The 22,383-nt window shown below is 42.3% G+C and overlaps 1 protein-coding gene and 1 long non-coding RNA gene across 2 annotated transcripts in view; one reads left to right on the top strand and one right to left on the bottom strand.

The window, feature by feature from the left end:
• The first annotated feature begins 4,322 nt into the window (after positions 1–4,322).
• Positions 4,323–9,669, top strand: LOC107152496 (sperm motility kinase Z-like). Its single transcript, XM_015497992.2, has 2 exons — positions 4,323–5,388; positions 8,290–9,669. The coding sequence occupies exon 2, from the start codon at positions 8,328–8,330 to the stop codon at positions 9,489–9,491; it is 1,164 nt and encodes a 387-aa protein (XP_015353478.2). The 5' UTR covers positions 4,323–5,388; positions 8,290–8,327; the 3' UTR covers positions 9,492–9,669.
• Positions 7,435–22,383, bottom strand: part of LOC125615812 — a 64,446-nt gene continuing 49,497 nt past the window's right edge. The window contains exons 2-3 of the long non-coding RNA XR_007346403.1: positions 13,500–13,508; positions 7,435–7,890 (exon numbers count right to left, since the gene is read on the bottom strand). This is a non-coding gene — a long non-coding RNA (uncharacterized LOC125615812). The remainder of the gene's footprint in view (positions 7,891–13,499; positions 13,509–22,383) is intronic.

Genomic DNA, 22,383 nt, shown 5'->3' with positions numbered 1-22,383 from the left:
ATCGTCATCACCCTTCCTCCTTCCCACCACCACCAGCACCACGCGCTCCAGTGCCATTGTCTTTGCTCCCACTCTAGCTACCATCCAGTGCAGTGTCCATCTGGAGCACACGTAGCATCCTACTGCTGGTCCCTGCTTTAGATTGTCCAGTGACTGTTATTCTCAGACCCTTGGACTGTGTGGCTTTCCAAACTCATCTAGCTCTTCTTCTTTTCTGCAAAACACCAGTTCTTGTGTTATTGTCACAACACAAACAGATATCTCTACCTACTCCCCCTTGTGCTATTCCTCTGACTGGTTCCTTTCATTTGGCAGGTGACTTTATACATACGATCTTCAACAGGACTTCCATAGATTTGCAAAATTGATGGTCTGTTTTATTGTCTAACATAGCCCCTTATTCAAGCCTCATTTCTTGAAAGAAATGAACACAATTTGTCTTTAAACACGTACTCATTTTTCCACTTGTGTTTCCTATGTGTTCATTAAATTACATATTTTATTAGCATAGAGAATACTATTTTTTCTTTCATGCATTATATACTTGGTGTCTTACACAGTGACTTGACATAGTACACGCTCAATAAATATTTACTAAATAATACATAAGCTAAATGCAGTTGAAAATTGTTTTGAGATACAGTGTGTGCCAGCATTCCTTTGGGCAGAAGAATATAAAGAACAAACGCAGTTGTGGAGTTCAGGACATGCTTTATGAGCTCCCAGGGTTTACATTTATTAGAACCTCTATGAAGTTCAATCCAAGTACAATATGAAGTCCATAAAGAAACAGTAAAAAAGAAACACAACTGAGCACTGTTCATATTCTCTGATCCTCCACTGATTCCCAGAGTGATCCTCTATATGGTTCTCAGGGCAGAAAAAAAGACATTCATAAGAAATAAGGGCTTTCTAGGCCCTATGTTGGTGAAATGTTCTCCCTTTGATGTAGCTGATGGAAGATTAATAGATCATAGCAGTTTAGGAAATAGAAGTAGAGGCAGGTTAAGATGGCTCTTGTGGAGAAATACTTCTTTTCCATTTGTTGTGCATTGAGAAAAATGCCAAGGAAATGCTAATTCTTATCATGCTTACTAATCATTTAGCTTCTTTTACAAATAATTAAATACTTTGCCAGAATCAGAGTATACAATGTCAATTTAGCTTTTTTTTTAAAACTCAGGTTCAGCATTTTGTAAATTTAAAATCTCAATCCAGGAACTTCTGTTTCCAGTAGAGATGGAAACATAGGAACTAGACCCTTATTAAAAAACAAACAAACAAACAAAAACACTAAAAGTATATGTGAGCAGTTTTCAAGATTTTGGACATCAGGCAGCAAAACACTATGGTTCCTGGGAGATGGGAGGCACATAGGGTGATCCTGAACATTGTCCCAGCTTCCTCCAGGAATTCCCAGGAAGCCACACAGGGAGGCAAAACCCAGACAGAACCAATGGAGGAGAGAGCTGAGGGGCCACAGGGCTAACGCAGCTGGAGTTGTCAGGGCAGGGCCAGAGAGGAGAGTGCTGCTCACAGAGAGCTGTGTGGGTCTCCCTTGAGTCTTCAGGTGCCTACTGATAAGCACATGCATGCAAATTGTCTGAGGGCAGATGAAGAACCCCTGGAAAGAATTCGAGCCAGCAGTACTTGAATGAGGGTTGAGAATATTTCCTAGTCCATCCGTGTGGAAGGCCTCGTCATTCATGGGGCATTACGAGAAGTATATGAGTCTTTCACCTCAGTGGAGGGGAGAATTAACCTTAGTACAATATGAAGTGCCCTGGTCCTGCCTAACAAAGCTTAAAAGCAAAGCCCAGGAGGATCATACTATTTCAAGTAACTTGTGAGTATCCCAGAAAAGAGGTTAAGGATGTTTATAGAAATATAAAACTATTCAGCTCTTAACAAGGTGAAATTCTTTCATTTTTATTTTAATTTTTTAGTTATAGGTGGACACAATATCTTTATTTTTATGTGATGCTGAGGATCAAACCCTGTGCCTCATGCATTCTAGTTGAGCACTCTACCTCTGAGCCACAACCCAGCCCTAACAAGGTGAATTCTTTAACGTTGGCCTAAACTAACAGAACATTACCAGCTATTCCAAAGGAGTGGCAAAGTTGGATCAATAATGAAGAAAAAATCAAATCAATCAAAGCCAATGCAAAATAATACACATGATAGAATTAGCAGACAAGGATGTTAAAATAGTTTTGTAATTATAATCCATGTGCCCAAGAAGTGAGGAGAAAGATGGAGAATATTAGGGAGAGACATGGAAAAAATATGTCCCTGTATCAATTGCTTGAGATGAAAACTACAAGGACTGAAGTATCGAATACACTGGATAAGGTTAACAACATTTTAGATACTGCAGAAAAGAAAGTTAGTGAACTTATAGATTTAGCAATGGAAACTATTTAAAGTGAAATTCAGAGAGAAAAAGAATGAACAAAATGAAGACAGCATCCTACAGCAGCCTGATATATATACTAGAATCCCCAAAGGAAAAGAGGATAAGAAAAAATAAAGAAATATGAAAAATAAAACAGAAAATAATTAATAGTGAAGTGCTGGAAAAGTTTTTCATGTTAATGGTAATGAAAATAAATCTGAGATGGCTGTTTTAATATCAAAAAAGTGGATTTTAGAATAATAACATTGCCATCAATAAAGAGAGCCATTTCATGAAACATAGGGACCACTTCACTAAGAAAGCATGTGATCCTAAATATTTATGCATTTACTCAAAGTACCTAAAAATATATGAATAAACACTAAAAGAAAATGGAAAGAACTACAAATTCACAATTACAGCTTAATATTTCAATACTTAGTGTTGATAGGTCAAGTAGACAGAAAATCAGTAATAATGTAGAAGGCTTAAATGCTCTCATTCATCTAATTGACACGTATAAAAACTGCTCTGCACATGACCAAATTATATATTTTTATAAGTTAATGTGGATATGTTCAGGATATTCTAGAACATAAAATAAATCTCAATGATTTTAAAAGGTTTGAGTCATGCAAGGTAAGTTTTTTGAATACAGTAGAATTGAAGTAGAAAATAATAATCAAAAGAAGTATTTCTGGAACCTTAGCGATCTTCTAAATAGCCTACAAGAAAAAGAAGAATTCATGAGTAGAAGTGAAAAATATTTCAAAGTGAATGAAAACAATCAAAACACTTAAAAACTTACGTGAGGTAGCTAAAGCAGTAGTTGGAGGGAAAATTGTAGCATTAAAGTTCCAAAGTGAAAAAGATCCTTAAATTAATGACTTTGGTTATCACGTTAAGATACTAGAAATAGAAAAATAAATGAATTCCAGAGTAAGCAAAAAAAAAAAAAAAAAAAAAAAAAAACAGGCATGTGGGGAGGAGAATAAAATAATACACATCAAAGAAAATAACGGCAGTAAAACAAAAGTAATAAAGGAGTTCAATGAAAGCAAAGATTAAGTTTTAAGAAGATAAATAAAATCGTAGGAACATAATTTCCCTTTCCAAAGGTGCATACCAAACTACGTACTGTTGTGAGGTTTTGAATACCAGGTTAGAGAACCTCCTGAATTTTCTACCCAATACCCCATAAAATCTGATATTTTCCAGTCTGGCCCGTAGGAACAGGTGTTATTCTTGTGCACTGCGTGAGTGTCAGGTATTGTTCCCTCTGACTGATTTGAGTGTTTTTTCCCTCAGCCTCCAACCATTTCCTTACACATGTTTTGTTCAGTACTATGCTGAATTCTCAAGAGAGAACCAGCAGATTCCAGGGTTCCTTTTGTATGCAGACCTTTCCTCTATGGTATTCTGGTCAGTGAACTCCAGTCAACTTATTTTCCTGGATTCTTAATCTCTTAAATCACATTTTCTGTCTTGATTCCCTCTCCTGTGCGATAGCCTGAGAACTCCCAAGGCTCCAACCTGGGGCAATTGTAGGCTCACTATGTGTCTTGCCTCACTCAGGAATCTTAGTTCTTTTCTAGCAAAAGCCCAGTGTCTTGAAGACTTTTGCTTTGTATATTTATTCACATTTTTTTTCCTGGTTGATTCAGATAGAGGATTCTTTGTTACTCATCTTCTCTTTTGTTTTTGATGCATTTGGATCATGCCAGTCCTATTGTTTTGTGTTTTCTCTTTGTGTACCTTTCCTGTGCTCCCGTTAAGTTTTCTGCCCTGTTTTACCATATGAGTTTGGGATTGTGCCTATCTTCTATACTGAATTGGACTTTAGCTACCCAATGTGGTTAATTCAGTATGATTAATATTGCTCTCTCTACACATATATGGATCCTCTGATTATGGAGGCTGGAAAATCTGTAGAGTGGCCCAGTAGGAAGTAGAACAGGGAAGAGCTAATGTCATAGTCCTTGAATGTGTCCTCTCTTACGAGAAGGTTCTATTCAGTCCTTCAGCTGAGAATGAGGCCTGCCATTCTCCGTGACTCACAGCTCACCTATTCAAACATTACTCGAATCTAAAACCTTCATAGAGACATCCAGAATAATGTCCGACCACATGCCTGGATTCTGTGACCCAGGCCAGTTGTCACAAAACTTCACAACTGTAAAACGTGACACACTTGCTGAAAGGGGAGCAGCAGTAGTGTACTAGCCAAAGCCAGTTGTGCTAGGATGAGTGAGATAGGTTGCCACGAGACCAAAGAAGACGCTCAGAGATGAGACGCGAGACATAGGATTTATTAAGAAATGCTGACAGGGAACATCCAGAGGTGACAGACAGACAGACTGCCCAAACCCCACTTCCAGTGGACTGCACAGGTACACCTCTGTTTCACAGGGTGCCTTCAGGTGCTTTGCCACAGTAGTGCCTCTATTCTTCCATCACACTTTGTCTGCTGGTGGCAGGCTGGAAGAACACTTCCCTCTCTCTGGTGCTCTGATCCATACCAGTTTCTGTGGTGGGGAGGGTGCTGCTGCTGGTGGAGATTTATAGGGTGGGTTCAGCTCAGCTTGCTTTTATCTCATTGTATAACCAGTCTCCCAAGGAACTTGGCATGCAAGAAAAGAGCTTTTGACAAATAAGACTAACTTGCATTAATTCCCAACACACATGAGAACAGTCAGTGTCCTTCAACATAATGTTTATATGGACATTCCAGTCTAGAGTCACTCTCATGTCCCCTTTAATCAGGTAGGTTCTGGGGAACATAGGGCAGTAGCTTAGGGATATGATGCTTATTTTTCCTCCTTTCCTTCCTAGGATAACCCAAGCAGTTAGGTATTTCACAGAGAACAGACACTAGTTGCTCTGTGGAAGGACAGTTCTTCCTGCTACTGAGATGATAGATAGATTTTCTTGTTGGCTTTCAAAAAATGAATAAACATGTCACCTGGCTGTCAATGGGCAATATCAGTCTGTTTCCAAACCAATACATCATTGACTATGCTGCTTTAGAAATGGGCCTTCCTCTCTTTCTGTAGTTTAGACTCTTACTTAGACATACTAAAAAATACCTTGAGGCAGATATTCTATAGGAGAGGCTGCCCTGGTGGTCTGCAAGGTAGCCTGGATTATTAGATTTTTTTTCTGAAGTCAATGATAAAGAGAACTTGGCTGCTCTTTCTGACCATTAGTGTTAAGCATGTGAGCCTGTTTGGCTGCGGGATGAGCCAAGTGTTAAAGTACATTCTGTAACCAGAGTTCATTAAGGTGAGACAGGCTGATAGCAATTCTTAGATCAAAAACTGGTTCAGAAGTTCACCAACGGAATAACTATAGCTGGTAACATCTCTAACTATGTGCAGGGAATAACCTTTCAATGACAGTGGAGACAGAAGTATGCTTCATTGTCCTGTGAGAAGCAGTGCATGCTTGGGGCCAGTAATCATTCCAGGTGTTCCAATGTGCAGCAGTGAACTTTTAAAAAACCTTTTCACAAACTCATGTTTGCTGTTGTAATTTTTGCCTTTGTGGCTAAGTGTTTCGCTTTACTGTCGCATTGCTGGGTATCTCCGTCCTTCAGCTATGCTACAAACTCCTCTTGGGTTGAAGTCCTATTTTCTATTTATTGTGCCGTATGGCATCAGTCACAGAGAACTGAATGAACCTGACATATATGAGCCTCGAAGATACCACTTAAAGGACAAATGAAGGGAGAAAAGTGTGAATGTCTGGATAAACAAACAAATACCAGGTCATCAGCAACACCAACTCATCCACTTTACGACACAGTTCTGGCCGGCTGTGGTGGTGCCTGGCTGTTATCCCAAGGTCTTAGAAGGCTCTGGCAGGAGGATCCCAAGTTCAAATCTAGTCTCGGCAACTTAGTGAGGCCCTTAGTAACTTAGTGAGACCCTGTCCCAAAATGAAAAATAAAAAGGGCTGGACAGACAGAGCTGATGGCTATGGCCCCTGTGTGCATCTGGGGTCTCTGTCAACTGTTCTGTATCTTACACCAGTGAAGAGAATCAAGTTTATTATGAATCTTTTGCCGAAAAGACTTTGGTGGAAATTGTCTAAATAGAGCGGATGCCATCACAGGGGTCACGGTGCACTATGGAGGATAAAGATGGAGCTCTATATCCCAAGGTGGAAGAAGCCACCAAGATCAGTGATATAGAGACAAAGCAAGGTGCCGAGCTTGACACTGACCATGTTCCACTTGTGCTCAGCAAGGTAGACATCAGGAATTTGGGAGTCGACATCCATGCATGAATTTATGTGACTGTGAAGACCATAGGACTCATTTGGCCAGGTTTCCTTGGACAAAGGGGCAGCACTGCATATTTTCTAACTGACAAACCAGGAATAAGAGTGATTATAATGTGTGACCTCCAGGTTTGTTTTCTACTTGAGTCCAAAACCGTCGCTTCTCTGGGGAGGTGGGCATGTACCTCAGTGGTACAGCACTTCCTGATAAGTGTGAGGCCCTGATTTCAATCACCAGGATGTCCCCCCCTACCAAAAGTAAAAGAAAGGTGATTGAGGGATTCAGTTAAATGCTCTGCCCCTCCCATCATGTGTGGATTCAGCAACAAAGTGCTTTGATCTTGAACTTGCCAGTCTACAGAACCAGGAGAAGTAAAGTCCCACAAATAAATTGCCCAGTCTAAGGTATTTTGCTCCAGTAGCATGAAGGAACCCAGTCCTCAGGAACGCCTCCATTTCTTCCTTCTTTGGGAAGGACACTTTAGCCTGTGGTAGGATTCTTGGCTTCCACGTTTTGTCCTTTATCACTTTGAATCTATCAAGTCTCTTGCATTCCAGGGCTTCTAAGAGGAGGTCTTATGAGGACCATCTGGGGAAATGATGAGGACGCCTTCCTCCCTCCCAACCCCATAGGTGTGAAGACTGAGCGCTAGAGTGTCTCAGGGGACAGAGCATTCAGTTGTGGTATCACAAGGTGGATAAGGGGCTACCACACTTTTGACGGTAATTCCACGAAGAGAAAGGAATTGAATGCCTTGAGTGCAGGTAGGACAAGGTCTTCCAAAGCCCAAAGTCAGTAGAAATTTGGAGACTTGAAATGACAAGTCCATTGAGCTAGTGTACAAATGTTGATTTCTAAACAAGCAAACATCAGTCTCCACACCCCACTGGAGCAGAAAACATCCGGAGTCCTTTTCTATTCTTATTCTGAAAATGGAAAAAGTTCTGGAGGCCCCAGAGGGAGAGGACCACTGGGGCTATGACCAGCCATGACTGGGCCATTTCTAGCTCTGACCTCACAAGGAGCCATTGTGAGGAATCTCAAACAGCCGGTATATAAGGGGGTGGCTGAGGCTGGGTTTTGTCCACAAGTACAGGAAGCTCTTGGTGGTGACCTGTCGGACTCCCAGATAGTTAGTGCGTTTGGTGGTTGGTGGTTGGTGGTTGTGGTCTGTGGATATTGGTTTTTTGATTTGGGTTTTTTGTTTTGTCTGGTTTTGGTTTTTGATTTTGATTTGTTGTTTTGGTTTGTTATTTTTTTTCCAGCTAGCATCCTTAGTGGGTGTTCCTGCTCAGGGTGTCCATGGTTAGCAAGAGTAGTCAGTCTAGAGTAGCGTTGTGGGGGCCGGGCTCCTGCCAGGAGCCAGGCTTCCTGGACCAGTATGAGGTCCTGAGGGCCATTGGGCATGGCGAGTTTGGTCAGGTCCACCTGGCCCGCCATCGCCTCACGGGGGCAGAGGTGGCAGTGAAAGTCCTGAAGACGGCGACGCAGGACATCTCGGACCTCTCCGAACCTCTAATGTTGAGGAGCCTGGAGCACCCCAACGTGATCCAGCTCTTTCAGGTGATGAGGACCAGGAAAAACCTGTACATGGTGATGGAGTACGCAGGTGGGGGACAGCTACTTGAGCACATCCCCCCTGGTGGCATGCAGCAGGAGGAGGCCTGCAGACTCTTCAGGCAGATCGTGTGTGCCCTGGGCCACTGCCACGACAAGGGCATCGTGCACAGGGACCTGAAGCCAGCGAACATCATGCTGGATGCCAGAGGACACGTGAAACTCATCGACTTCGGCTTCAGCGCCAGGTTCACGGCCGGGCAGAAGCTGAATGACTTATGGGGTACTCTGGCCTACATCGCCCCAGAAATTGTCCTGAAGCAAGAGTATGAGGGTCCCCCAGTGGACATCTGGAGCCTGGGCGTCATTCTCTACTGTATGTTGACGGGGAGCCACCCATTCAGGGGGGACACCCCTCAGGAGATGCTGATGAGGATCCTTCTGGCCAGGTTCCAGGTGCCCAGCTCTGTTCCCGTCAAAGCACGAAGGCTCATCCGCCAGATCCTGGTCCTGAACCCCAAGAAGCGACCCACAGTGAAGCAGATCCTGCAGCACCCATGGCTGCGGCAGGGTGAGCCGTGTGCACCCCATCCTTCCAGCCAGGCCCTCCCCACACGCCCAGACCCCGCCATCCTGACCATGCTGTTCGACCTGGGTTTTGATCCCTACCAAACCTGGGTGTCTCTGGCCAAGAGGAAGTTCGATGTGGTGATGGCGACGTACCTCATCCTGAAGCACCAGCAAGGCCAGGGGGTAGGGAGCGCCTTCCAGGGGCAGCCTGTGCCTCAGTGGCTTAGGCCTCGCCAGCGCCCCGAGAATCCCTCCAATGTCCCTGTCCTCCCACAGAGGAGCGCCATCCAGCCTGCCCTGCGCACCTTCCCCTTGCCCTCTGAGTATCCGCTGCCCGAGGACGCCCAACAGCCAGGGCACAGGGACATCAGGGGTGGCAGCCTGCCTGCCATTCCTCTGCGCTGCCCGCCTGCAGGGGCCCCCACTCTCCGCAGCTGCTCCCAGTCTGACTCTGGCTTCCCCAGGCCCGAGCCCTCCAGGGTCCTCGTCTGGTGGTCCAGGGCACACAGCAGCTCCTCCTCCCTGGACACAGCCCCGAGGCAAGGCCCTGGCCACACCAATGGCTGGAAACAGGTGAGGAGCAGGATCGCTGCCTGTGTCCGAGCCCTGTGCTGCTGCTGCGTGCCACGTGTCAGCAATAAAGTGGCTCCAATGTCACAGAGAAGCGACGTGCCACACCCGTAGACAGCCTGCCTCCAAGGAAGTGGAGAGCCAGACAGACAGCGCCAACAGACGGCCGTCTCTCCTCTGCCCCCACCTGCGGAAGACCTCAGAGACCGTTCTGCCTGGGACACTTCGCCCTGCCCCTCTCTCCTTTCCCATAATTCTTCTCAGATGTTTCTTAATAAATCGGTTCAGATTGGCTCTCCTTGTCCCTGTGTAGAGGGAGTCTCTCCCCTTGAGCCAGTGTAGACATGACTTTTACTTGGTGACCTTGGCCAGGAGGAGTCCCTACCTAAGCATTGTCCACAGGGTGGGTGGCAACTGTTGGAGAAATCACCTCTGAGAAGGCCTGGGCGACCCCAGTGTTCTATGGCATCGTCTTCATGATACTGTGTGCAGGGAAGGGAGATGGGAGAGCTGGCAGGACGGGCCTGCCTGAGGGGTCCTGGGCAGGGGTGAAGGGACTCAGCACAGGGACAAAGGAGGAGGGTGTGCAGAGCTGTAGAAACATTGCCAGTGCCGGGAAGGAGAGACGCAACGGAAGGTGCACCCAGGCACGTGTGTGCCCACCTGGCATGGCGGGGTCCTCTGTCACTGCCCCATTGGGAAGCATTCTTGATGACTCCAGTGGTCCACGGCATGCCTGCTCACTTCCTTGGTGACTAGAGGGCCTCTGGTAGATAAGCATCAGGACAGGTAGCAAGTCCTAAAGTCGCTGTGTGCACGTGCAGACACCTCTGAGGGCCTCAGGAGGCCTGCCACCCAGGTGCTCAGCTGGCTCCTCAGTGGCCCCTTTGATCCTGGGTATTGGACGCCCCCACCCCTGCCCATTGCTCTCACATCGCTGTCCCTACCTCTCCTTCCTCTGCTTGGCTGGGCCATCTGGCAGCGAGGGTCTGGGCCAGGCTCCTGGTCTCCAGATGCTCAACACTCTCATAGGTGACCGTGGCCAGATTCAGTGCCCCCAGTACAATGCAGAGCTTGACACTGACACAGAGAAAGGAGCTTAGCCAAGGCCATGAGGAGTCCAGGGCCTCCCCACATGGGCACTGGCAAAAGCAGCTTCCCCACATTCTCCAACACAGGGCCATAAAGAGCTGGAAGAGGAGGGGGAAGGCAGAGCTGCGCAGACCTCCAGTGCCCTGCGTGACGTAGCAGTGGCACAGAGAGTCTCTGCCGCTGCCCAATCCTCTCCGAAGAACAGGACTTTTCCTTTTAAGAAAACAATGATTTGGGCTGGGGTTGTGGCTCTGTGGTAGAGCGCTTGCCCAGTATGTGTGAGGCACTGGGTTCAATTCTCTGCACCGCATACAAAAAAGTCAATAAAATAAAGATCCATCAAGAAATAATAAAAATATTTTTTTAAAAAAAGAAGTAAACAATTATTCCATGTTGCTGATGAAATCAAGTCAGAAGATGTGCTGGCTGGAGGTACCATCACTGAGCAGGAACGCAGGGTAACTGAGTGCTCCCCATGGAAGGAGCCCAGCCAGTCATCCCGCCCTTTGACCAGGGAAATCACACTGAGAGCGGAGGCTGCCCAGCCAGGCCTGGCCAGAAGCAGCACCCTCCACCAACTATGTGGGTCCAGACCTGGCTGCTTCACTTAGGGACCTTCTGAGATGCTGCTGGCAGCTGAGCAGGAGGGTGGCAGCAGTCAAGGCCACTTCTGCTGTCTGGGATCTTCTTTCCTCTCCTGGAGAGAATTGTTTTCCCTAAGTCCTTCCTAATGTCATCAGTGTTTTTAAATTTAATTTATATTCTTATTGTGACACAAAAGAAGACATATTTTTGGATGATCCTGAGGACGTGGAACAGAAGGGTTCAACTAACAGGTCCAGGTCAAAGCCCTCCCCACCGGCCTTGCTGGGACTGTCCTCACAGGTCTGGAGTTGATGAAAAGGCTGCACAGGATTGGGAGAGATAACACAGCCATGCTAGATTCCTATAGATTCAAGTGACCTTACTGGATTGGCCTGTCTGGATTCATGATTAAACTGTCCTCTCAGGATTGGTATAGGTCACAATGGCCTCACTACATGGGTATTGAGTGAGCTCTCTTCACAGGGCTGGGATCACATATCTTCTCACATGATGTTTGGGGAGGAATCAGCCCTATCTGTGTGAGGGGCCAACTCCTAGCCCCTTGTTTTGAACTCCTAAGCCAGTAGCTGAGAATATGCCCATATGGGGAGACAGGGTCTTTTCGGGGGTTATCTAGTTCAATGAGGCCATCTGGGTGGCCCTAATCCAATGTGAGCTATGCCCTTGTGGCAGAGGGTATCAGGGCACAGACTCCCAGAAGTACCACTGTGAGGACACGGGCAGGAAGGCCATCTGCAAGCTCAGAGAGAGGCCTCAGTGGGCACCAGTCCGGGCCACCCTGGCTGTCAGACTCTTGTCCCCAGAAATGTGAGTGAATGCTGAGCTGGCTCCAGGGTGGGTTTGGCAGGGGTTGCAGCTTGTGCAATCTGATAAATGCTTGTACATGAAAGTACATCGCTTAGCTTCCTGTTCCTGTGTTGTGTCATTTTTGACAGGCCTAAGTGAGATTTTTCTAGAATCCCCATTTCTGGGATAGGACTGAGGGGCAGATGTGTCTGGGAGGCCAGCCTTAGAAAGATTACGTGCTGACTTCATAAGGAACTTCCCTAGCATCTCTAGGTCACTGTACCAGTCCTGTCCAGCCTGCTCCTTCTCGCACCTTAAGACCCTTTTCACAATGACCACCCTAACCCCTGAACGCCTCTTCAGATCCTTCTCAGTATCCATGAGGCCATCCTGACAGCCTTGACCACTCCTTCCCTCCTCCTACTGCATAGACACACCAGTCTCTCCTGCAGGCCAGCTTCCTTCTTCCCCTGCTCCTCCTCATTTCCTGATATTTTCAAGCAGAGAGGAGTCCTCCCCTGCATGGGGAAGTTGGGTCTTCTCAAGCCCTGTGACAGCATCTCGCTAAGTGCTGAGGCTGGCCTTGAGCTTGTGATTCTCCTGCCTCAGCCTCCTGAGGTGCTGGGATTACAGCTGTGGGCCACTGCAGATATGGGGCTGTGCTTTCTAGTTTGCAGTTTGCAAACTCAAGGGAGCTCAGTGGAGCCAGCAGCAGGAATCCAGAATTGAAATACTACTCCTGGCTCAGACAACTACCTGCAAACACACTCTCCAAAAGTAATCACCGTGTACATGAGAACTGTTTTTCCCAACACATGTTTAGTCTTAGGAAACAGTAATGTACCCCCACCTGGACAAAATTCAGAAGCTATTTTATTTTATACTATCCCTTATCCAAGGTTCCTCATTCAAGTCATTCCTTGGACTTCAGTATTTGTTATGCTTTGGTTCTTAGGTAACTGTCCAATTTGAGCAGACTATTTGCCAGAGAGTAATATTTATGTCAATATAAAAAATGGATTTAAAGCAATTGTTCGTATATCTCAGGGGGAAATAAAACCAAACATTCTCATTGCAATCCTGTTAAACATCTAGAAAGCGATTGTATGGACTATTGTGGGGCTAGGTAGCCAGTTCTTTTCTTCACTTGGAGTGCATACATATTTTTGAAGATTCTGCTGCCAGGTGGGACTGCACACACCTGTATTCCCAGCATTTTAGGGGACTTTTACAGGGGCATTGTAGATTCAAAGCCAACCTCAGCAACTTAGAGAGGCTGTAAACAACCTACTGAGACCCTGTCTTAAAATAAAAATTAAAAAAGGACTGGGAAGCTATGGCTCAGTGGTTAAGCACCCCTGGGTTCAATCCCTGGTACCAAAAGAAAAAAAATTGTGCTGAGATGTATCTAGCTATTGTCTACAATGAAGAAAAAAAAAGTGCCAAAGAGCACCTGGAAATTTTATTTTTTCCAATAACTGAGTTGAGGAGATAAGGCAGATATCAGACAGTACTCTATAAGTATAAATTGCTACATTTTATCTATTTTTTTCCAATAGCGTGATATCTTATTTTTCTGCATTTTTTTTTAATTATGAGAAGTAGCAAGAATACTGAGCAAATAATTATAAGAGACACTTTTATGTTCTGGCTCCACCACTTGTTATATATTTGGCATTAGACAAGTCACTGTGGCTAGAAGACTTGGGTTCTTATGTTAAAAAAGAAAAATTAATTCCATGTCTGCCTGTTAATGCAGTGTTTGAGAGATGCAATATTTGATGGGCCTTTATACATAAGATACTAGTAGTATAAGGTGACAGAAGTTCTATTTGTCTCTCAGTCCTGCCAACACAGGACAATTTCTTGTCCACTAGTCTTGCACATCTGACTTTATTTAAGTGTGCATTTCCTGCAGTCCACCTGAGTCAATAAATATACTTATTGGCTGAAACATCTGGGATAATAGTGATAGCACGGAGATGAAGAAAAAAAACCATGGAGGAAATTATTGAGTTAATTTAGAATACTTGTATGCTTGTTCCTGGCCTTTCTAGAGGGTGGTAATTAGTATTAGAGAAGTCTGCATGGACAATAGCCCACAAGATCTGGTGGGTCATGCTAAGGACCTTGATATCCATTGTTAGAGTGGTAGAAAGTGTTTGGTTGTTGAGAGCTGAGAGTGACATTCTCTGATTCCTGTTTTTAAAAGATACCTAGAGAATGAGGAAGCTGGTTTTCAAACTCGGGATTCCAAATGCACAATGCTTTTCAGAATTCATACTCTGTGGACTCCTCTCCACCATGATGAATATGGGTTTGACTTATGTCCAACAAGCAAGTATGACATTCCTGGTCTACCTTTTATGAAGGTTTTTCTAGCTTCTGCTTCTTCTCTCTTGGAACGATCTCTTTGGGGACTGTTAGCTATCATGTAATAAGCTTGGATATTCTGTTGAAGATTTCACATGAAGACTAAAATCCTTAAGACTACATGGAGAGAGAGGCCCAGCCTTCCCAGTTTCCCCATTCATTATCTAACAGCAACTGTGCTGAAGTCACCAAGTGCACCAGCTGAATAATTGACCATCTGAGCCTACTTAACACAGACAGGAAAAACAATGCAATTCATGTCTGCAAATCACTGTGCTTTGATAAGGTTTGTTATGTAAAAACAGAGAACCAGAGCACGGATGTGGGAGGCAAGAGCAGCAGAGACCTGCTAGAGGGTCATTCAGTTCTTTTGGTGAGAGATGATGGGGTCTTGGATGAGTTCAGGAGTTCAAGAAATTGAAGTCATATGAGAGGTTTGGATGATGGACTGCTGGTGGGGTCTAAGATGAAGAGAAAAATCAAATATTAGTTTACATTTATTGGCTGAAGCATCCGGGATAATAGTGATAGCACTGAGATGAAAACAAACAAACAAACAACAACAACAACAACAACAAAAACCTTAAGGAAAAGTGAATTTAAGAAGAGCAAAAGTTTTCTAGTAGATATTACTATTATTTTGTTTATTTGATATTGGGTGGATCCCAAGGAACATGGAGGAGCTGAGTTTTAATTATTGAAGTCACTAATATATGGGAGATATTAAACATGTTAATAGGTGAGATCATGCAGAGATGGAGTACAGTTATAGAAAAGATATAGTCCAAGATCCTGACCCTCTTTTCTGCTCCTACAAGTTTGTTGTTTTGTCCATTGCAATGGTTCAGATTTGGTTTGAGTGTATCCCCCAAGAACTCATGTGTTGGAACCTTGGTCCACAGAGTAGCTATGTTGAGTGCTAGAGCTTTTTAAGAGGTGGGACTTACAGGGATGATTAGATCATTGGGATGCTCCAGAGGGTTGTTGTAAGAGAGCAGTACTTGGCCCCTCCCTACTTTCCAGCTTGTTGTTTGGTCACGTGATTTTCCCCTCACACATGTGATCCACTATGATATCATCTAGTATGATTGACAGGGCCAAGGGGGTCCAGAACCCAGCAGACATCAGTGTGATACTCTTGAATCTCTAGACTGTGAGCTAAATAAACCTATTTTCATTATAAGGAATCTATCTAGATACTTTGTGGCAATGAATATCAGATTGCTATAGGCATGGCTGGAATTGTTCTGAATTAATATTGCCATAGATTTAAGGCGAGTGAATTGCCTTAAATCCCATATCTGTTGGGAAAGATTCAGTGTGAGTGCACCCTTGTATAAGATACTGGTGAAGATATCTCATTAGACTCTGTGGAGGCATACTGTCACAGTACCTTTGTTACTGTGGAAGTTTTAGCAATACCACATAACAGAATTATTGCAAAGTCTATGTTTCTATGTTGGAGAGAGAAAATGAATTTGCTCTTCATCTGCTGAGTTGTTGAAACCATTCAGCTAGAATCAAAATGGCTCCTTGTTCTTTGGTGACTATAAGTTATTATTTTTTTATCAACTGTCTTGCTGCACCAGCATTCCTGCCAACACATTTTCATCCATCAAAGAAGGTGCTTTTGTTTTTCTTTCTGGCTTTTCCTTATTTAGCTTTTAGTTATTCAGGTAGTAAGTAAAAAAAAAAAAAAGAAAAGAAAGAAAAAAATTCAGCAGATGCTTGTCTAAGCTTAAAAAATGGGCTTTTTAATATGTATCATTTTAAATAAATAGAAGAATTCAGCATTGTAGAGGACATAAGCAAGGATGGCCTGGTGATGGAACCCCTGGGTAAGTAGGAGGGAGATGTCATTGGTCTGTCATAGGTCAGAAAGAAAAATGATGACTACCTATTTTTTAAGGTGTAATATAGGTTAAAGTATAGTGTATTAAAAGAAGATCTTAATAATAAAGACTGGTATGTCTTGCAACACAATGATACACAAAATATATTTTAACAAATACATTTTTGGTGCTAGTTCAGACGTACTCAAAGTGTTCTGATGTTCAACACTTTGCCCCATTTCAAAATGCCATTTTCTGCACTCTAGTATATTTGTAATTTTAGACTAAATCTAGGGCTTTTCACATGGGGATAGAAACATCTGGCTTTGAGTCACCGAATCGTCTAATGGAATAAGCAATAGAAGCATTCCAAAGTGATAATGGACAGACAATTTAAAGACGCTCTTCAGCTCCCTGAGCTCCTCTAGGGAATAAGTATTTCATTTTGTGGAATGTGGATTATCTGTTAAAGTAACAGTGATAGCACCACAATTTCCCTAGCCCCTTGCCTCCAGAGACACTGTCTAGTCCAAGTAAGTGAAGTGGGACTGGTGAATGTTCATAGGCTGAAATTTAAATTCAGACCAAATACACCCCTCAAATAAACTGGTGTGACAAGGCATAGCCAGACATCAATTATTCTGAGGACCCTGGGGTGGGGTCTAAAATTATGAATATAGAAGGAATTGAAAGCATGCATTCTGAATGGTAGGATTTTAGTAACCTTCATTTTATTTCAGGAAGAAGATAAGGTTATTATACTGTAAGAAAGAAAGTAAAAATAAAAGATAAGTAAAGAACAAAGTCATTTATAGATATTGTGTTATTTACAAAGATTATATTTAGATTATTAGCAGAAATAAAAGTGTTCATTAACTCAAAACTTATTACATTCTTGGACACCAGAAAGTAGGTTAGGAAATATAAATTTAAATGCCACTTAACAATATTGAGCAAAAAAGAATTGAAGCATTTTTTCATCCCTGATTTCAAAATCTATTACAAACCTACAGTAACCAAAACAATGTTGAATTGGCATAAAAACAATGGACAGACCAGTGAAATAGAAGAGAAAGCCCAGGAATAAGTCCACACATCTATCGTCAACTTATTTTTTAGAGGATGCCAAGAAAACGCAGTGGGGCAAGGGCAGTATCTTCAGTAAATGGTATTGGGAAACCATCTATCCATATGCAGAAGAATGAAATTGGACCCTTTTCTGAACCCATATACAAATACAAACTCAAAATAAAGACTTAAATATAAAACCTGAAATTTATGAACCTATAAAAATTTAGAAGAAAACATAGACAGAAAGCTTTTTAACATTGGTCTGGGCAATGATTTTATTTATTTATTTTTGGTATGAAATGAAAACTGTAGGTGAAACAGTAAAAATAGACAGATGGAATTGTATCAAACTATAAATTCTCTTCACTGCCAAGGTAATGACCAACCCACAATAAAAAGGCAGTCTACTAAATTGGAGGGAAAAAAAAAAAACTTCTAAAATAATTAAAGATTAAGTTACCTAATTATCCAGCAATCCCACTGCTGGGTATATCTGTAAAACACATGAAATCAGTATGTTGATTATCGTACAGCTATGTGTTGATTACTGTACTTCTATGTGTACATTAATCAACAATGTTGCATTGTTGTATATGTGAACTTTGTAAATGTGGATGTTGTATATGTGAATTTTGCTAAGAAGAAAATATAGACAGAAAGCTTTTTAACATTGATCTGGGCAGTGATTTTTTTTTGGGGGGGGTATAAAGTCAAAAGCATAGGTGAAACAGTAAAAATAGACACTGTTGTGAACCTGAATTTTGATTGATAGGAGTCTAAATCTTAGATGTTCTCCACATACATACATATACAAAAAGTAACTATGTGAGATAATACATGTTAGTTTGATTGTAAATATATTTATTTTTTATAACATATATACAATATATTGCTTAGAATACATAAAGAAAGCCTATAAATCAATACAAATGAATGCAATTTAAAGAGTGCAAGAAGTATTTCATATATGCACTATGTAAAAATCACATAAAAATTTAGGAAAAAATTGAAAAAAAAAAGAATGAGCCAAAATAAATCAGGAAAAGCAATTTATATAATTACAGTTAGAAATAAATGAAGATAAAAAAGACAAATTTATTAGAAAAAAAATTAAGCCCAAATCCTGGTCTTTGGATAGGTGTAACCAATAAAACAGATAAAACTGTGCCAAGTACCTACAGGGAGAGCAAAAATACACTACTTCAGGAATGAGACAGGAGATGTAATCATGGATGCGGCAGGTTATTGAAATAATTAGAACAAATATTACTTAAAACTTATGGCCAACTTGAAAGTCTAAAGGGAATTAGGTAATGATCCAATGAATGATGATGAACAGGGGGTTGATAAGTAACAGGGAAGTGTCATCAAGTGTCTATGAGTGTGTGTGTGTGTGGGGGGACTTATGTGTGTAATTATTTTTGCCTTCTGTTCTAATTCTGTCCAGTGCTGTTCTTTGTCACTTTTCAGAGGACTACTAACAACCATTTAAAATTTTTAAGTCATGATTTATACGTAATAAAACAGATACATGCACATTAGATGACTTTTCGAAATGTGTTCATCTGTGTGTCCACCACCCTCATCTGGACACAGAACACTGCATCACCCTGGGTGAAAGCTTCTCTGAATAAAGAGGAAGTACACAATGGTGCCTGTCAGGTAGCTTAGCTGAATGGGAGACAGGTGTCAGAGGAAGGAGGAAGGGAAAGAGAAGAGGAATGAACAAGAAAGGGAGGCAGCGCTGAGCAAAGTGGGTAAAAACACCAAGAAGAGCTAGTGTCTACACAGTAATAAAACAGGAGCAGTTAGATTGAGAATGGGGGTCCCAGTGTAGACCTGAGATGGCAGGTGCTCTTCCATGGAAGCAATCCAGGTGGGAGGTGAGAGAGAACAGGCCAGAAAACACTCGGAATTCTCAGTAATTCCCCGGCCCCTCCTGCCCCACCCAGAGACTCTAGACCAACCCGAGTGAAGACGTGGCAATTTCCACATCAGTGGACATGTCCTTCCTTACAAGTGCTCACGGGAAGACCCACTGGTCAGAGAAGCAACCTAAAAGAGTGATAAAATCCCCAGCCCTGTTTTCCTTTCCACTGGGAACTTCAGCTGGGAAGCCAAGAGTGGCCTCAGGACTCATCATTTCAAACAACTCAAGGAAGTGCAGCTGTGAAGACTGTAAGAGGGAAAATGGAAGAGTTCTTTTAGAGAGTAAGGGGAGGAGGAGGAGGAGGAGGAGGAGGAGGAAGGGGGCAGGAGGAGGAGGAGGGCTACCGGGCACCATGAAGGCATGAAGGTTCTGGATGACATTTCCCCTCAAAAATGACACCCACCCCCTCCTTGAAGAGGTCTGTTACCTCCGCCCCCTTCCCTTTTTCCTCCTTGGCTTTGGAAGAATAGAAAAGAGAGAGACCAGAAGCACATGGGGCAAAAGGCAGGGCTGGCTCTCTCCAGGGCCACAAGGAGGCTCATTGAAGTCCACCACCTGAGGGAGGTGTCTTGCACTGGGACCACAGTGAGGGTGAACCCTGGCAATTGGAGAAACAGCAGAAAAGATTCTGCCAGCCAGAATTTATCTGGTGTAAGTGGGATCTTCCAAACCATGGGATAACCCACGCTGTAGTTACAAATTATAATGAAAAATTACCAGGCCCCAGAGAAGCGGGAAGGAGAGATCAGTGGAATTTCAGCAGGGAGAGCAATTCTGACAGAGTTCAATAATCAAATACGTGCCATATTGCAAAAAAAACCAGACAAATAAATAAACAAAAAGCTAGAGCAACGATGGCCTGCCATTGTGAAAGCAAGCTGAATTAATAAGAAGGGGAAAAAAGAAAAGAAGAACACAAGCCAAAGAAATGTGAGTCTCTTCCAAGAGACCATCCTCTAACAAAAAGGGGACATATTCTCACGAGAATTCTACAACACAGAAGGACTCGATGAGGTAGCTCCAGGCCCTGGGTATACAGTGGAGCTCGCTTCCTTGGGCTGTGCTAGTTGTCCCCATTCTCCCTTGGGTGGATTTGGAAGTGGCTGACACCTTGATTGACAGTTGAACCTGACATCATTTCTTTTCTACTGTGATGTGTGTAAGTTTTTTTTTCTTCCAAAAAATACCTGCGGGTGGGGGTGGGCAATCCACAATGCATGTCCAAGGTCAGTGACTTTCCTTGAACTCATCTCTGTTTAATGGTGATGGCCCATTTTTCCCCTCACAGGAGGAGCTGTTTTTTTTTTTTAATGGGTATATTTTAATTATATCAATCAAGAAACACCATTTAATAAATTACACCTTAACTTTAAACAGGCTCATTTTAAAAAGAAAACTACTCACCCGTTTTTGTTATACATTTTTTGCTATAAAGATCTACTGAAATGTCACATCCATGTGATTCCTGCTTTGCAATGGTTGAGGGCAACTATGAAGCTTATATTAAGGTAAAGTGACCTTTTATAAAACTCATGTTCTTGCTCTGAATTTTGTGTTTTAAGATGTCAATGTTGAAAATTTAGCTATATTTTTTCTTACATTTTATATGAAAATATGCTAAGAAACCATTTCAAAGAATAATGTTGATTTTTTAATTTTTTTTTGTATCAATGTTCTCTCAAGTACTTGAGGGTCTTGGGGGCTGGAAGGAATGATGGGCTGGGAAATATATAGTGACAGAACAATTGCATTAGAAATAGCTTTCTAACTGGAAAAGAAATATGATATTTAGTCCAGGATCTTTTGGTCAGTTTACTTTACTAAAAAAAGAGAAACAGGAGGAGCTGAGGGCCCTAGGGGTGGGACCCTCTCTTGGCTTTTTTTGTCCCTTCTCCAAGCCCTATCTTCTACCTAACAATTGGATCTGATAATAAAGAATGATAGAGAGATTGGCAGATTTCCAGTTTTTGAATAGCAGAGTAAGGATTATGGGCTTATTTTTTCATGTTCTAAATGAGGACAAAGCAAGCAAAGGAACTAAGTAAACCAAAAGAGAAACGAAGGACAAACTCCATCTTTGATACAATTAAGAGACATCTGTAGGCCAAAGAGGATATGTGAAGGGGGGGTGTTAAACTCAATAAAGGCCAACCAGGCGTGGTTGGACAGATACCAAAGTCTTTCCAAAACAAATAAACGACAGTTTGCGTATCCAGGCCTGCTCTCATCCAAATAAAAAAAAAAAAAAGAGAGAGAGAAAGGAAAACAAGAGTTCAAACAGGTAGGAACTCTGAGAACGTGGTTTCAGGAACTTTTTTTGAAGAAACTACTTTGTGGAGAATAATAAAAATACGTTGATTTTCTTATCTTTTGTTATTGTTGATCAAAAGATGTTCGAAACAGATAAATCAAGTAGTAAATAACAACATTAAGCAAGTATATTCCCCCAAACTGAGAAATAAAATAAACAAAAAGAAAAAACAAATAAAAATCAGGGCAGACAATGAAGTAGAAGCTGAAAATCACTGCAAATAATGAATACATCTCATGTTAGTTCATTGGGAGGAAAAGTAGACCATAAAACTGTTAGGAAAACCAATCAAAGTGAACAGAGCAGGATGCCAATAAAATATAAAAAGTGATAATGAGGAAGTAACAAAAAAATGTGAAGGGAATTTGAAGACACAGAAGAGATGACTCTACCCATATTGTGCAGTTTAATTTGGTGAAATACATTTTCTACAAGAAGATAAATTGCCCAAATTGCCCCCAGAAGAGACAAAATAATATCACTAAAGGCTGTTTAATCTGTGTCAGATGACACTGTTCTGAGGGCTTTACATACCTTAATTCTTTAAAAATTTCCAACAAGCCTATAAGTATTATCATCATCATCATTATTACTATTATTATAATTATTTTATGATTCTCATTTTTCAATTGAAGAAATGGAGGTACATTAGGACAGGTGGTCTTCCTGAGGACAATAGCTAATCATCATGTAACAATATTTTTAACCCCAGGACTCTGGTACCAGAGTCTCTGGTTTCAGTTTATTACATTGCCTTAAAGAAAACATAAGTAAGCTAGATGCTGCAGAATAAGCAGGGCTTGCTCTCAGAGTTACTTCCTAAAAACAGGATCAGGCTGGAGAGTGGCAAAGAAAGTTCTCACCGTGCTTTGAATCAGACCTAGTCAATACTATTTGGCCAATTCTAGAGAAGAGAGGCAGAAAAAATTTAATGTCTTTTATAAACAAAATGTAACCTTGATATTAATGCTCCCCAAATATAGCGTATACAAATGTCAACAAATC

This window comes from Marmota marmota, unplaced genomic scaffold (genome assembly GCF_001458135.2).
Source record: "Marmota marmota marmota unplaced genomic scaffold, marMar, whole genome shotgun sequence".
Classification (NCBI taxonomy): Eukaryota; Metazoa; Chordata; class Mammalia; order Rodentia; family Sciuridae; genus Marmota; species Marmota marmota.
This window is presented reverse-complemented; position numbering and strand designations above follow the sequence as displayed.

Excerpts from the sequence above, each read along its gene's own strand:
- LOC107152496 (XM_015497992.2), top strand. The coding sequence starts at position 8,328 with ATGCAGCAGGAGGAGGCCTGCAGACTCTTCAGGCAGATCGTGTGTGCC.